The 16,466-nt window shown below is 42.3% G+C and overlaps 1 protein-coding gene across 4 annotated transcripts in view; it reads left to right on the forward strand.

Moving 5' to 3' along the window:
• The window catches only part of SEMA3D (semaphorin 3D), a 215,505-nt gene that overhangs the window by 74,493 nt on the left and 124,546 nt on the right, over nt 1–16,466 (forward strand). For all 4 annotated transcript variants that reach the window (XM_014570492.3, XM_006117129.4, XM_075926244.1 and 1 more), the window contains one exon: nt 15,215–15,406. In XM_014570492.3, coding sequence (XP_014425978.1) covers nt 15,256–15,406 — 151 coding nt within the window. In that variant the 5' untranslated portion in view covers nt 15,215–15,255. The remainder of the gene's footprint in view (nt 1–15,214; nt 15,407–16,466) is intronic.

Genomic DNA, 16,466 nt, shown 5'->3' on the forward strand with positions numbered 1-16,466 from the left:
CATGGACTGAGTAAAGATACTGAATGGCTGGGTCATTATCAACCTACCAAACAATGAAGGCAGCAATGGTTCTTTGACTGTGTAGAATCTCATACTACCATTTACATGTTTTGTCAGTCTTTAAGTACTACCTGACCAATTTGTTGTTTGCTAATTAATGGTTCTTATCTGCCTCTTTTTTTGACTATCCAGCCTTTAGGTACTTAAACTATTCGTTTTTCCTATTACATTCCTGCTTGGCTTTCCTGTTGGTGTTGTGGTGTGTTGTTTGTTTGTTTGTTTGTTTGTTTGTTTGTTTGTTTGTTTGCTTGCCCACTGCCTCTTGTCCCCACCCCTCCCACTTTTTCACCCCTTCCCCCCTCATTCTCCCTTATTTATTTTGGTCCTGGACATCCAACACTCTGGTCATCTGAACAAGTAGACTGTGCCCGGGAAAGCTCATGATAACATCTACATGTTTTGTTAGTCTTTAAAGTGCTACCTGACTTAAAAAAAAAAGTTTATCCTGTACAGACTAACTCAGCTACCCCCTGAAGCTTCTGAACTCTTCTTCAGTAGATACCTAATTCCTTTTTCCGTCTTATGCATAACATCTTTCAGCAGTGAACCTTTCCTTCATAGCTGGAATGTAGCATTAGTAATCACAAATACTGGGATCTATTTCTCCTTATCAGGGCTCTTAACCACTCTGATTCAGAGTTTCCCAACTGTAATATCAAGATAATTACCTACAGTGCCCCGAGGGATGGCTCAAGGATGTATACATCATTTATTAGGCATGCAAAGTTGATGAAAGGCACTATATAAGTACAAAATATTGTGGTTTTTTTTATTATTGATCTAACATGCTCATAATGGAGTTTTTTTGTTCTGTTGTCTTATAAGGAAGTGTCCTTAAGGTCAATCCCTGTAAGGTTGTTGTATAATAAATGCTAATTTAGTTGGTGGCTGTATTTGTAAGCTCCAGCTCTACCTGTTGCCCTTTTTGAATGTCTCATTGAAAAATATATATTTGCTCAATTCTGTTTGGGAGGAATTTAGAGACATTTTTAAAAAATGAAACCAAAGTTGAACTGCAGCTGTGAAGAGAAAACTATACCTCTTTAATCCAGAGGGTTTGGAGTTTAAAAGCACTAAAGCATCATGGAATATCTTGTAGGCTAGCTAATCATGGTGATCTCTGAGTGCCTTGTAAGTGGTCCTCATGGCTGAGAGATTATCAACAGTTTTGTGAGGAGGCTTATGAGTTCTGATGGCAAGAGCAGGAACTCCAGCAGCAGCGCCTGGAGCAAGGGGGCAGTGAGTGGAGACATTCCTCCGGCCCGCACCCAGGGGCTGCAGGGAGGGAAGGAGCCAGACAGAAATGGGAATTGAGAGGAGCCGGCAGAAGCAGCAGCAATGCCCAGAGTGACGGGGTGGCGAGCGGGGCCATTCTCCTGGCTCGTGCCCGGAGGCTGAAGGGAGGGAAGGGGCCTGAATCAACTACTGTACTGTACAGGTAATCTGTATTATCCGTCATTTTCATTAATCTGACTACCTATTGTCACGTTTAGGTCGGATAATCAGGACTCTACTGTAATCAGATTCTTCTCGCACATTCTATTTCTGACTTTGGCTCTTAGATTAAGAGAGCAGATCTAGAATAGACTCATGGTATTTTCCTTAAGGCTCTGGCACCTGAACTCCTGTGATTAAATGAGACTCTTGGATTCTTTTTAAAATATGTTCCAGGCCACACATTTGTAGGTAAAAGTGTTTTGAAGTTGACTTTTTCATTTTTAACCCAAAAGCATATAATAGTATTCCATTTTTTTTACGTCTCATTAGTTTTAAGTCAATCTCATGACTTTTCTACCATCTCATGACGTTTGAATGTGTAGTGTTGAAAAAAACTACCTTTACAGTTAACTCATTATAAAAAGGAAATTTAGTTTGTCGGGCATGTCCTTAACTTCTCTAATTGCTGCCTTTACTCCTAATAGTGCAAAGCAGAGCCACCTCTTGCAGGCTTCTAACTTCTGATATACTTACACAGGTTTTATAAAGTGTTCATCTCAGTGTCTAGATTGGAGAGCAAGGACAATATATAAATGCACAATCAGCTATTTGGCTTAATATGATATGTGAGTTTTGTTGTTAGCTACATCTCATAGTTCTGTATGTCAGAAGCAGTTACGATCATCGCTAATTTCTATTTATCTACTTATGCACTGATGTTTGAATTCCCCTGATATCTGAACACTGAAGAAAGGAGGTTCTGATGCATATTTAATGTTGAAATTCTTGGGAGAGATGTCTTTGCAGGGTGACCCACACTCAAGGGCAACGTCTACACTGGCCCCTTCTTCGGACTAGCCATGCTAATTTAGAACTTTGGAATATGGAAATGCACGGGGGATTTAAATATTCCCCGCGGGATTTAAATAAACATGGCCGCTGCTTTTTTTCCGGCTTGGGGAAAAGCCGGAAAAGAGCGTCCAGACTGGCGCGATCCTCCGGAAGAAAGCCCTATTCCGGAGGATCTCTTATTCCTACTTTCAAGCTGGAATAAGAGATCCTCCGGAATAGGGCTTTATTCCGGAGAATCACGCCAGTCTGGACGCTCTTTTCCGGCTTTTCTCCAAGTCGGAAAAAAAGCGGCGGCCATGTTTATTTAAATCCCGCGGGGGATATTTAAATCCCCCGCGGATTTCCCTATTCCAAAGTTCTAAATTAGTATGGCTATTCCAAAGAAGGGGCCAGTGTAGACATAGCCAAGATGAAAACAGAATGGCTGCATCTAGACTGGCATGATTTTCCGTAAATGCTTTTACCGGAAACGTTTTTCTGTTAAAAGCATTTGTGGAAAAGAGCGTCTAGATTGGCACGGACGCTTTTTGCGGAAAAGCGTCCATGCCAATCTAGACGTGGTTTTGCGCAAGAAAGCCCCAATCACCATTTTTGCCATCAGGGCTTTTTTGGGCAAAACGGTTCTCAGTTGTCTACACTGGCCCTCTTGTGCAAAAGCATTTGTGCAAGAGGGTTTTTTCCCTGAACGGGAGTCATTGTATTTGCTCAAGAACACTGACGATCTAATGTAAGATTGTCAGTGTTCTTGCGCAAATTCAAAGCGGCCGCTTTTGTGGAAAAACTTGCCAGTCTAGATGCAGCCAATGTGTGTAAGTTATTTTAAAGATCCATGATTCTGGAAGATACCAGCTCATTCACATTGACTGTACAACAAAGGTGAATACAAAGCACTCCCCTAGCCAGCAAATCTGAAAAGATTTGAAAAGTTCTATGTCCCCATACAGAACTGATTCATTTTTGCACTTATGATGTTCTCACTTTGTACTCAAATGAAAGACAAACACCCTCCACTCCAAAATCTATTTTGATCTAAAGCAAACCAGAAAATAATTGTTTAATGGAGGCACTTGATCCCTGATTTCTCCCCCAGCCCCCGAATGACTCTTTTAGTCCCAGAGGACACTGACACTACAGCCCTGTCAAAACAGCTTTTGCTTTTTATGTGTTGCACTACAGATACATTGAATCCTGGCCAAAAAGCTCTATAGGAGCAACGAGTTCTAAGCCCTTTGAAATGGTATAGTTAGTAAAAATTAACATTTTAAAATGATAATCGGATACCCTTACTCATCTCAAGCAATCTGTTACTTCCCAAGGAGTCCCACTGACTGACTTGTAAATATTTATAATGAATAAAAACCATAATCACTTAACACTCTGAAGCTTGTACACAGGCTTCAAATCAAGAATAAAACACTAGGGATATGTCTACACATCCATGCTATTTAGAAATAACTGCCCACTGTGTAGATGCAGACTAAGTTATTTCAAAATATTGTCAAACTGGAGGACTTCTTAGTCCGACTCCTGTAACCCTCCTTGTATGAGGAGTAAGGGAAGTCGGAGGAAGAGTGCTCTATTTCAAAAGAAGTGCTGTGTAGACCAGGGGTGGGCAAAAAAGGCCTATATGGGCCAGATCCGGCCTGCCAAGTGGGTTGATCCCATGCAGGGCCTCCACGGGATGCAAGTCTCCTCCACCGCCAGGGAGATGGGTGCCTGGGTGGGGCAAAGGGGCTCCCTCACCTCCAGACCAATTATGGCCTGGGGGGGGGGGGGGGGAGGGGCAGGTCAGAAGCATCCTGGCCCTGCCCCTTCCAGTGTGGCCTGCGGGCACTTGAAACATTTTTGAACTGGCTCCCAGCAAAAAATTATTGCCCACCCCTGGTGTAGATGCTCCCAATTTCGAAAAAAGCTACTCAGTTGACACAGCTCAATTTGCTAAGCTTATTTCCAGGTAAGCCCTGCTGTATAGACACACCCTACAAAATGTTCCACCTTTTTTATTTAGTTTAAACTCCATGCAGTGTGAGACATCAATGTATGGCCACGAGGCACAATGCAAAAAGTGCATGGATTAGAATGAGGAGAGGAAGATAGTTTTGTGATTGAGAATGTAAATAGGCACTCAGGATGTGGGTTTGGATTCTGGCTCTGGAAGAGACTTATTTTGTGACCTTTTACAAGTCCTTTCCTCTTTCTGTGTTTCTATTTTCTAATAAGCAAACTGGAATAACAGTGCTTACCTACCTTTAATGTTTGTGAATGGCTTGGATACTATGGTGATAAGCACTACAGAAGAACCTATAAGAACTCTGTGCTGCTAGGCTATGATTTCAAAGGATTTAATTACTCCAGAATGTTATAAACTAGAAATATATTATAATGTTTCTGCATGCTTCCACAGTCTCTCCTTGGAGGGAAATACAAACATGAATTTTTAAAAAACAAAACATTCATCCCAGCAGGGCCATTACTTGGTTGATTGCAATATATCCTTTCTTAAACATCCTTGAATATCTCTGATTGCACAAAATATTGATCCAAAAATTAGTTGGGGAGTGTTATAAAGAATTCAAAGATATGAAAAGAAACCACAATCTACCCCCCTCCCCCTCAAAATTCTCTACTTTACATGCTAAATCCAAGCAAGTGATACTACATATAGGTCAATGGTACAGGTAGTCTATCACATAAGGCCATAAAACTAATTCTAGGAATCAAAAGGAATAAATTAGTATAGAACAAACATTTGAGTCTTCTACTATGAAACCTACATTTCTATAGTCAGCAGAAACTAAAGCACACTTGCTTGAGTTGAACTTGGTCTCCACCTAAAAAATTAGATTGCCCTATATACATCACTCAGGGCTGTGGGGGAAAGAACTGTGCCTATGTGACTTAATCAGGTTGACCTAAGCCCCCACTGTAGACAGTGTGGTCAATGGAATAATTCTTCCATCAACCTACTTACTGCCTTTTAGAGAGATGGATTAACTGTTCTGGTGGGAAACTCCTTCCATCCAACTGCAGTAGAGAGCATCTGCATTATGGTGCTATAGGAGCACAGCTAAAACTGAGCTGCTGCAGTGAACACATGACTTTAGACATAAGTTCACCTTGTTTATGATCAAATCTTTCAAAACAGGGACTAGGCTGATAATTGCTGAAAAGTGATATTTAATGGAGCTTTGTATCAGTTGTACAGTAGTGGTAATAACTGAATTGCCTTTGGTATCTCATTTAAAACCTGCAAATACCTTGCATACTGGAGGTTAGTTAACTCACAGGAAGCACAAGAATACTAGAGTAACCTTTTTCTGTTAAACTTGCCAGCTTTAAGTTAATCAGTACCAAAACAGTAACCGATACTTATACAGATTTCCAACACAAAGTAAATTCAATTACACTTTCGTTGTATCAGATCAATAAACTGAGTTTGCTGTGAGTTATGGTAACCAGAATCCCCTGATTAGTTATTTGTAATATCCACCATTACATGTCCTGTGTGTTATATGGAAAATGCTCAAGGGCAGGGACTGTCACTTACAAAACTACTCTCATGCCCACCAGAAGGACCCTTGTCCAAGACCTGAGATGTTATGCCACTACAAAAGGTTAGCAGTAATAACATTTGAACCTACATATATATATTTTCATTATGTTCAAATAACAGCTTCCCAAATTCTCTTCAGTCTTCTTCTACCAAGTGGTATGCAAAAGATAACTGATTCCACGGGGGGAAGGGGCAATATTGCTCTCATGGAAACAGACTATAACTGAGCAAGAAACATGACAGACAGACAAAGATGTAAAGACTAGATCTCCATATGGGTCATGAAGCATGAGAACATCGATAACAAATTCCCAAGTGCAAGTGTCTCAACATGTGAGTGTTGAGAACAATACTTGGTTTGCCGGCTGGTGACAACTGTCCAACACAGATCACTGCCTTGCTAGAATCTGATTCCTTCACATTCAGAAACACAAGCATCTTCTGCTTGAGGTGCCCCTCTAGCTCCTTTATGTGGTAATAGTTGTAGAGTCTTATTCTGTTTTAGAATCCATAAGAGAAATGGTTCATCATGCATTTAGCCACAGTATTACACAATCTCACTGTCAAAAGAGGCTTATGTGAAGAGCCTGGAAGTCCAAATCTGTACTTGCCACCTGCATGGAAAGGGTCTTGGTCCAGGAGCATGAAAGCTCAAACCTCCACTACGGGCGTCTCCAGTTCCACCACAGGTCGTCATCACCAGGAATAGGACTGCATAAAGTAAACTAAGTAGCGAGGTATGCATAGCTTCCTTGGTGACCCGTCAGCAAAACCTTTTGGGGAGGGCAGAAGGGGAAACTTCTAGAGCTTCAAACTGTCTACAGCAGGGCTGTGTCTAGACTGGCCAGTTTTTCCGGAAAATCAGCTGCTTTTCCGGAAAAACTTGCCAGCTGTCTACACTGGCCGCTTGAATTTCCGCAAAAGCACTGACTTCCTACTGTAAGAAATCAGTGCTTTTTGCGGAAATACTATGCTGCTCCGTTCGGGCAAAAGTCCCTTTTTGCTGAGATTTGTTTTCCGCAAAAAAGCCTCAATCGCGAAAATGGCGATCGGGGCTTTTTTGCAGAAAAGCGCGTCTAGATTGGCCACGGACGCTTTTCCGCAAAAAGTGCTTTTGTGGAAAAGTGTCCGTGCCAATCTAGACGCGCTGTTCCAAAAATGCTTTTAACGGAATACTTTTCTGTTAAAAGCATTTCCGGAAAATCATGCCAGTCTAGATGTAGCCTAGGTGTCTCTCTGAATATGGCAATAGTAGTTGCAGGGTCAGTTGACTAACTGTGTGTGTGTGTGTGTGTGTGTGTGTGTGTGTGTGTGTGGGGTTTGGTTTTTTTCCTTCCTTTCCCCTCCCCCCCCCGCCTGACATTATTCATATATTATCATGTGCCAGTAAAATTAGAGAACATTTGATTGGTTAGATGGGTAGTGCCAAAAAAAGCTCCCGCATCTCTTGCTGTCATGACACTTTTTTTTTTCTTGTTTCTTCTTTTCTCAATAGCAGGCAAAGGTGCTTCCTGTATATTTTCTATGCCCACTTACTTTATAGCTGTGTCAAACCATCCAACTGCAGCAGGTGGAGTCTAACTGTCTCTGCAGGAAAACTGTTTCTTCTGGGAAATGTTACTCTGCCAGCATCTGTTTGTTGGATGTTAACTTCACATATCCATGTAGTGCCTCTAGACATTTTCTATTGCCATAGATGCGGAGATAATGAGATCTAGAACATATTTTAATGTAGACAAACACATTTTTCTTTTAGCTCTGATCGGGTATAAACTGTAATTAAAATATAATGGCTGGGCTTGACCTATGAATTCTGTTTCAGCATTTTATAAGCTATTAAACTGTACTCTTCTCTGACTTTCTCATTTGTTGTTTCAAATGAGTAAAGCTGCAGTGTGGTTTTTAGGTGATTTCAACACACTGTCCCAGGGAGTTAGTATGAACGCAGAGGTGCCTGAATGCTTCAGATGTCAAAGTGGATAGATAAGGCATGCTATTTCAGAAATAGATGTAGTATTTTGACTAGCAATTGCATGTAGACTTAACACAATAGTGTGATGTCCTGATAGGCCAAATGTCGGAAAAGCCTCTTTGAGAAGAAAATCGGAAAAAGATATGCAAATTGCAGTTTGCAATTTGAATATCTTTTTCCGACTTTTCTTTGTAGTGTAGACATAGCCCTAGTCTTCCCTCACTTCTTCTGTATCTTACATCTGCACAGCAGGGCTAAAGCCAAAATAAGCTACACAACTTGAGCTACGCTATTGACGTAGCTTGACAAAGCCATGGCTGAGTTGATTTAGTTGGGATTGGTCCTGCCTAGAGCAAGGGGCTGGACTTGATGACCTTCTGAGGTCTTTTCCAGCTCTATGGCTCTATGATTCTATGAAATGGCTTATTTCAGCTTTTGGTGCTGTTTACATAGCAGAAAGTCCAAGAGCACTCTTCCTCCAACTTCTTTACTCCTTGTAAAATAAGAGTTACAGGAATCGGGTAAGAAGTCCTTATGTTGAAATAGCCCATGTCTACACTAGAAGTAGTTATGTTGTTTCAGAATAACATTAGTTATTCCGAAATAACACTGCTGTGTGGATGCAGCACTTAACTACACAGCAGGGCTTAGCTTCATGTGTGTATCTTATTTTGAGTTGTCAATTGCATAGCTTATTTTGAAATTGGGAGTATCTACACAGCACTTATTTCAAAATAGAGCACTCTTATTCCGACTCCTGTAACCCTCATTGTATGAGTAAGGGAAGTCAGAGAAAGAAGTCCTCCAGCTTGACAGTATTTCAACATTTCAAAATAACTGCCTCCTGTGTAGATTCGGACTAAATTGTTTCGAAATAATGTTGCTATGTAGACGTTTCTCTAGTGTCTTTTCTACAGTGACTCTTTTATATTGCAGACTCACATTATTTTTTTTAATTTATTCCTTTTGTTGTTAGTTTACAGTACTCTCTACATCCCTTTCTTTTCTCCAGTTAAAGTAATCAATCTTTCCCCTCTTGTCTCTCCCTTTCCTCCTTTTTCCATTCCCTTCTTCTTTGTTCTACTTGTTTCTCTTGGATTGAAATCCAGAGACGAGGTCTAGTTTGTATTCCAAATGCAGATGTTTTGGAGGCTGAATGGATGATGACAGCCCCTGATTCTGCAATGAGCAAAAAATGGGTGGATTCCTGCGCTGTCATGAAACCCATTTTAGGATGGAGGCCTGAATGTGTAGATAATGCCCACTGGAGATTTAGGGTATTGAAATTGAAGTAAATGCACTGCACATTAGCTTGAATATTAATATTGTACCAAAGTACTCTCCTTTTGTTAATGTATGTTTGTTTTTGGAGGGGGATCCAGGTGGAGTGATACTGATTTACTCTCTTCCACAAAATGCCAGTCTGCGCAGAAGACAAAATTTGCTGTACTGTAAACATTACTAAGGCTGCTTTATAAAGCAAATGTTGGAGAATAGCTATGAAGGATACTGTTAGCTCTCAGATGGAGTTAACTTTACAATTAGATTTCCTACTGAGGAGAAAAGGTTTCTCTGTCTGCCAAACTGTCTATCAACAGAATATCCTGCCCATAAGAGGGGAAAGAACATAGTTACACTGTGCTTTGGATCAATGTCCTCTTTGTTATTTAAAAAACAGAGCCTGGATGCTAAGTGATCCCGGATACTACATTTTACTCTGCTTTTGTTTGATTTGAATTATTCTGACTGTCATATATGTTTCCAGTTTCTCTTCTGACTAAGGCTAGATTTTTCAAAACACAGTTTATGATTATGATGCATATATGAGTATAAACTAGCCAACTATAGACATTCTTTTTGGAAATGTCTTGCTGTTTTACTGTAATTAGTCATCTCAAAGACAGTTGGTTTGGAATAAATTTAGAACTTCTGTGGCTGTTTTTGTCTGTATATAATATATTTGGAAGTTCGCTATTTCTTTGCATATTTCAACTTTAAATGTAGGTGTGAGTTCCACTTTTTTTTTTATTTGCAACTACCATCAGTATTTAACCCTGGTATAGTTTGCTCATGTCTCGTTCTAAACATAGTTCTGATCAACTGTATGCCTGTTGTGTGCACAGACCCGAATCAGGCAGACAAAATGGACTTCTTTCCAGGACAACTGTTTCCCTGCTCTTCCTCCCCCTCACCCCCGAAAAAACAAAAACCAACCCACAATAAACCCCTTCTGGTTATAGTTTCATCATGCAAAATATGAAGGAGTCAAGTAACTTACACAACATACTTGAGTAGAAAGTGTGTGTCAGTTTTTCCTACACTATTCTTAATTATCACAATGGGCCAACTCTGTAGGTTTACTCTGGGTTTATAGTAACTACTTTAGTGAGATTCAAATACTTTATTTATTTTTAAGCACTTTTCATTGTGTTCTTTTGCATAATACAAAACTCCTCATTTTTAAAACTCAACTTGAAGAATAGTATCTGACTTTTAAATGTTATACTCCAATTAAATAAAAACCAGTGTTTAAATGAATGCTATATCTACCATGTTTGAAAAATCTGTATTTGAGTGAATTGCTGTCCTCTGTTTCTGGAATCCAAGATGCCAGGGAAAGTTGGGAATCTACACAACATCCCTAATAGGGATGTGAAAGTGTAACCATTCAAATGGTTAACTGATAAGCTAGGTTTCCATTATGGTTACATACTGCATCCCTGGAAGACAGCTTTGCTGTAGACTCCAATATAACTTTTTGTACAGAAGAGTGTTCAGTGAAAACTTCCCAGGAGAAGGCCGACAGAAGCTTCAGTGCATTCTCTGTGATATAAAACGTATATACCCCAGAGCCCTCAGCGTGTGCAACCAGTAGGATTTTTAGAGATTACTCAGTTACATTTCTAAATAACTTCTTATCCCTAATCCCAATGTGCTTGATTTTTGTAAGTAGATAACACACTGTTCAGCTAAATCTGATAACTCATTTACACAGCCAAGAGGGGACTGTCTATCTGAGCTGTGTTTGTTCCAACAAAGGGCCTGGAATAAATTATGCTAAATAAATTGGCTCCAGGTTTGCCTGTTTCAGACACTAGTCTCAGAGTAATCTATCCTACAAGTTTTACAGAAAGTGGTCAGATTTAGTAGATGTCACCTTTTCACGGACATAATGTTACAAGTTCACTGGTTGTGCATCTGGATATCCCTGGCTATTGCAAGATGGCAGAATACCAGCATGTCTGTGCCTTGACTGCTGGCAGCTCTGCTAGTGCATAACCCATGTCAGATTTAATTTCCACAGGGAAGATCTAGCTGCACACAAGCATGGGCGGTTTGTGAACCTTCTGCTTGAGGAGGCAGTTGCTTCCCAGCCCGGAACCTGCCTTCTTTCCACTATCTCCCTTCTCTGTGTTCCTGTCACTGCATGCTTGCCCCGTTCCAGTCAAATCCCTGAACCCAAGCAAATTATTTTTCCAAAAATCCTTTCTCATAAAATGGAGCTTGTTTTGTCCCATGTGCTAGACATGCAGAAGGTACCTAATTAAAAGCACTAAATTTTAGGAATAAGAAATGTCTGTCACCAGTCGATTATATACCCTCCTAGTTGACATTCAGGCAGCTTGCAAATGCCCCAAACCCCTCTCATTGATCCTGAGGAACACAGAATGGCAAGTACCAGTTAAAGATAATTGAGAAATTGCTTGTCGCTTCTTCACACACTCAAGCAAGGTGTCAGGCCTCACCCTTAGCTAACATTTGCCACCTTACAGGAAGAAAATTACTAGAATCAAGCTACAAAATTTGCCACCTCATTTTCACTTCTTAACACAAACAAGTTGAGGACTTCCTATGTTGAGCAGTAAGCACCTCTGACCATGAATAAGAATAAAAATTCAGGCTGGCTGCTGCTTGAACTGCACCTGTTCAGCTCACAGAACCAAGAAGACAAACTGGCCCACTGAGGCAGCATGATGGTGCCACTTTTATGTATCAGACTGGCAGATTCAATATCCCCAGGGGTAAAAGAATCAAATCCCCAGCCCTGTTCTCATCAAGCAAACACCATCTCCTGACCACTGAAAAGAGTGGAGACCTATCCTACTAATCTTCTTTTCCTTGCCACCATGTCCCTCTTCCTCTTCCCCCTCTTTCTTACCTCCATATCCCTCTGTCCCCAGGCTCCCAGAACTCAAGATCACTACCCTCCCCAAACAAGTGCTTCCATCTGCCCTGACGGTCACAAAATTTGAACTAATTTAAAAAAAAACCACCACCACCTACCACAAGTTGTTCCTGCCCGGGCCACTGCTTACCTGTGGGGAAAACTCTGAAGGGCTCCTCTGGCCCAGGTAGAGGAGGGGGGAAAAGGGTCCATTCTTCCTGGCTATTTATTTTGAAGACAGGCCAGCACAGGGTACCTGCTGCCACAAATGATCCAGCCCTCCCTATAGGCACAGGTAGACTGGTCAGCCTAATGCTATATTTGCCTAGCCCTTGGAAAAGTGGTGATGTGGGAGGTCTGGTGGGAGTATGGTTGCTAGGTGTCTGGTTTTCTACCAGACGGTCTGGAATTTGCGCCCTCTGTCCGGTAGAACAATTCAGAAAATACTGGGCATGTGCAATGTCCGGTATATTCTGAATTTCTGGCTGGATGCCGGACGGAAGCCTGGCGGGGGTGGGGGAGCGATTGGCGCTGGGAGCCCTGTGGTCGCATGCAAAAGGCAGAGGAGGGGGTGGGGGCAGTGGCTGGGACTCCCAGCCACTCCCTCCTCCCAGCTTCTGCACGTGACCAGAGGCTCCCAGTGCCAATCGTGGCCCCACCTCCCAACTGAGAGCCTCTGGTTGCATGCAGAAGCCAGGCGGGTGGAGTGGCTCCTAGCCACTCCCTCCGCCCAGCTTCTACTAGCAACTAGAGGGAGTGCCTGCCGGGGGTGCGGCCTGATGGGCTCCAGCTGCAGCCAGTGGCTGTTTCTCCCTCCCCCCCAGCTCTGCTTCCTGCCCCTCCTCCTCCCAGCCAGCCCTGCGGCCCCCAACCTCCCCGCCCGCCAGCCCCGCCTCCCGCCCCCCTTCCTCCGACCCCCTGCCCACGATCAAGTATTTTGAGGGGGGGGGATCCACCTGGTAACCCTAGGTGGGGGCCCTGTGCTCATTCCCCCTGCCTCTTCTAATTGCTCCAGCATCATACAATGGGAGGAGGAATCATCCCATAAAGTCCCAAATTGAAATTCTCCTGTAATCCAGGAGCAGTGGCTACTGCGTGAATAAATCAGAGAGATTTTGAAACTGAAAACTGGAACTAAAAAAATACCAGGAGCAGGGCTTCTCAGGGTGAGGGTTATGTGGGCCTGCTTCACCAGGGAGCCCCAGCTGCTGCTGAGGGGACACTGCATGCTAGACTCCTGCTCTCTTCTCTCCCCCCACCCCCGATTCCTCATCTCCTCCCCTCACCCAACTCCACTGTAGGGCACAGAAAATGGGAAGCATGTAGGGAGAGGACAAGAAGAGGAGACAGGGTGGTTATCTGTGCAGGGCTCATTGGGCTAGGCAACCCACCACCCACCCTACAAATACTAGCAAGGTGGACTATGTAACAAATGTGTGGGGAAATGGCAAGAGAAGAGCAGCCAGGGCTCACCAGCAGCTGGACTGGGAAAATGAAAACAAACCCACCACCATGCCACATACGAGGAAGGAGCCACCCAAACAGGGAAAGGGCAAAGGAGAAAGAGGGAAGCAAGGAGGAAGCCCACTTTGTCCCCCCGAGCCAAGGTGCAGGAAGGCATGAGGGGCCAAGCAGGGAGGAGCCTGAAGAGGGGAAAGAAACCAGTCAGCAGCAGCAGCAGCAACACACCAAGCTGTGAGGGGGGATTTGATAGCAGCCTTCAACTTCCTGAAGGGAGGTTCCAAAGAGGACGGAGATATCTGTCAGTACTGTGAACAGCCTGGCAGAACAAGGAGCAATGGTCTCAAGTTACATTGGGGGAGGTCTAGGTTGGATATTAGGAAAAACTGTTTCACTAGGAGGGTGGTGAAGCACTGGAACGGGTTCCCTAGGGAGGTGGTGGAATCTCCATCCCTAGAGGTGTTTAAGTCTTGTCTTGACAAAGCTCTGGTTGGGTTGATTTAGTTGGGATTGGTCCTGCCTTGGGCAGGGAGCTGGACTTGATGACCTCCTGTGGTCTCTTCCAGCTCTATGATTCTAGGTGGTCTCTGCAAAGCAGGGCTGGAACTCCTGTTGGTGCTGGCGGATGGAGAGATCTGCAGGCTGAGAGCCTACATACTTGTGTTTCGAGCCTTGTGTGTGTTCCATGCAGGTTCAGGAGTGGGCTGCTGAGGAGGCTCCTTGCTACTTTGCCTTCCCATCCACTTTAGAACCTGAGGTTTGTGATCAAGGCCCTTAGCAGCGATTTATTTAGGGATGATAATAAAAACTTAAAATAACTGAATATAGATAAGTTACCGCTTCATGATAAAGCTTGTGCGTTAAATATTTGCTCCTTTCAGATGTTTTGTCCACTATTTTGGTTCAGTACATCTCTCAGTAATATCTTCAGAGGTTTGTTTTTGATAAGCATCTAACACGATCAGACTGGGATGGTGTAGTTTTGCTAATTGCGCTTGCGTACCTAGAATTTGCAGGTGTCAACTGAACTGTAGCAGTGGTTAGATTGGATGCAGAGGGCACACATGACGCTCAGTTAGTGTTGTGTGCAGTCAGCATGCATTCCACTTCACATGCCCTTCCTTTATGTTTGGGACGCAATTAGCCAGAAGAGGCAGGGGGAATGAGAGGAGGGCCCCAGCAGATCTCCCCCATCATCACTTCAGTAATACTGGTGCGTTTTGGGGCAGGGCTTTGCACACAGGAACCAGTGGAATTTAGCAACCCTGCCGTGTGGGCAACAGTAAACAAAATGCGTTGTGGGTCACGCAGAACCCTGATGGATCGCATGTGGTCCACAGACCTCAAATTGCTCACCATTGTTGTAACCAATTTGCAATGTAAGGATCTAAAATATCTATATTGAGATTACCACACATTAGTACCTTGGCTAACGCTATCATTTGAATACTGACTATTTTATGAGTATTTTATATTTAATTTATACTTAAGTGTTAGCTAGGTTAGATATTGTCCAACACCTTACATGTTTTTCCAGCCTTAGCCTACTAGTTTTGTAGAAAAGAGTTTAGTGTTTTGGTGTATACTGGAGCAAAATGCCTCTGTGGAAAATGAAGTGACTTCTGCTTAAGCTACTTTCTATAGGTCTGGCTTCTCTTCATAAAATGTGTGTGACAGTGCAAAGGACACACAGATGTTTTCTTTTTGCTTTCAGATTACATTTGGACTTGCTGAAAACCAGAGGCTTTTATTATCATGAAGGCAACAAAAGACTCTCGAGAGAACAGCAGTATGAAATCTTTCAAAGTGCCATGTGTCTGCACAGCATTATCCTTAGTAATTCTGTTCCTTCCAGTCATTGGAACTTCAAAACAAAATATCCCAAGACTTAAGCTCTCTCATAAAGGTAAACCCGTCAGAAGATTTTCTGGTGTGTGTTTGTTTGTTTGTTTTTCCTTTTTCTGTAAGGTGCTGCTGGCACTCATTTCTGTTACTAACAGGAAAATAAACAGTTGTCACAACTGTTTCTAGAAATAGACCACAATAGCGTGAAAGACATAAGTTCTTCTAGGGGACAGAAGTATTAAATTACCTTTTTGGGGTGAGGAATTATAATAGAAATGGTAAAGTTTCTCAGATACACTTAAAAACTCAAAAAATTTGCTAAATTTACACTTCCTTGAAGCTGAAAATCACTTGGGACAAACATTAGTTCTGAAATGATAAGTGGCTGCATGGCCATCATAAACAAACAGAACATGACTATTGGCAAATATAGCACATGCAAGGACTTACTTAATCAGTGTGTGCGCTATATCCGGTGAAATGCTACTTATTTACAAGTTACAGCTCTGTATCTACTGGATTTGGTGCAAATATGTAGGTGTGATTTTTATGTGCATGTCTTCACTGTTTTTGCATAGTTTCAGGAAATAGCAATGCAAGCCAATGAATACAGAAGCGGAAAGATCTGACAGTTATAGATATTAATAGGAAAAAACTGTAGCTTGCATTCAAATTTCTACTTCTAGTTATAGCTTCTAAAATTCCCCAGTGTTAATTAATCTATATGGTGATGACACTTATTGTGGGACTGATGACCAAAATTACTGTATTCTGTACTTCAAAGATAGTTTGCCACCTGCAAAATCCTGATGGACTTAGTTGGCTGACAGAGGAGGAGAAAACAAAACACTTTGAGGTCAGTGTAGGAAAATTGTTCAAAATATTTTAAAATACTGAAGGAAACCTGCTGGGAGTGGCGTGGGAAAATGCTTAGCGTAATTAATAATGGCAACAAGGACATGACTGATATTGAGGTCCTGACCCAAACTTTTATTACGACCTTCATAAAGCTCTGAATCTGGTTGGAGGGATGGGGTTATTCTATCTCAACTCAGTGACCTAACCCTGCAGGGGAAAAAATGCAGAGGGGAATACAAATTAACACACACATTCCAATTCAG

This window comes from Pelodiscus sinensis, chromosome 1 (genome assembly GCF_049634645.1).
Source record: "Pelodiscus sinensis isolate JC-2024 chromosome 1, ASM4963464v1, whole genome shotgun sequence".
Lineage (NCBI taxonomy): Eukaryota > Metazoa > Chordata > Testudines > Trionychidae > Pelodiscus > Pelodiscus sinensis.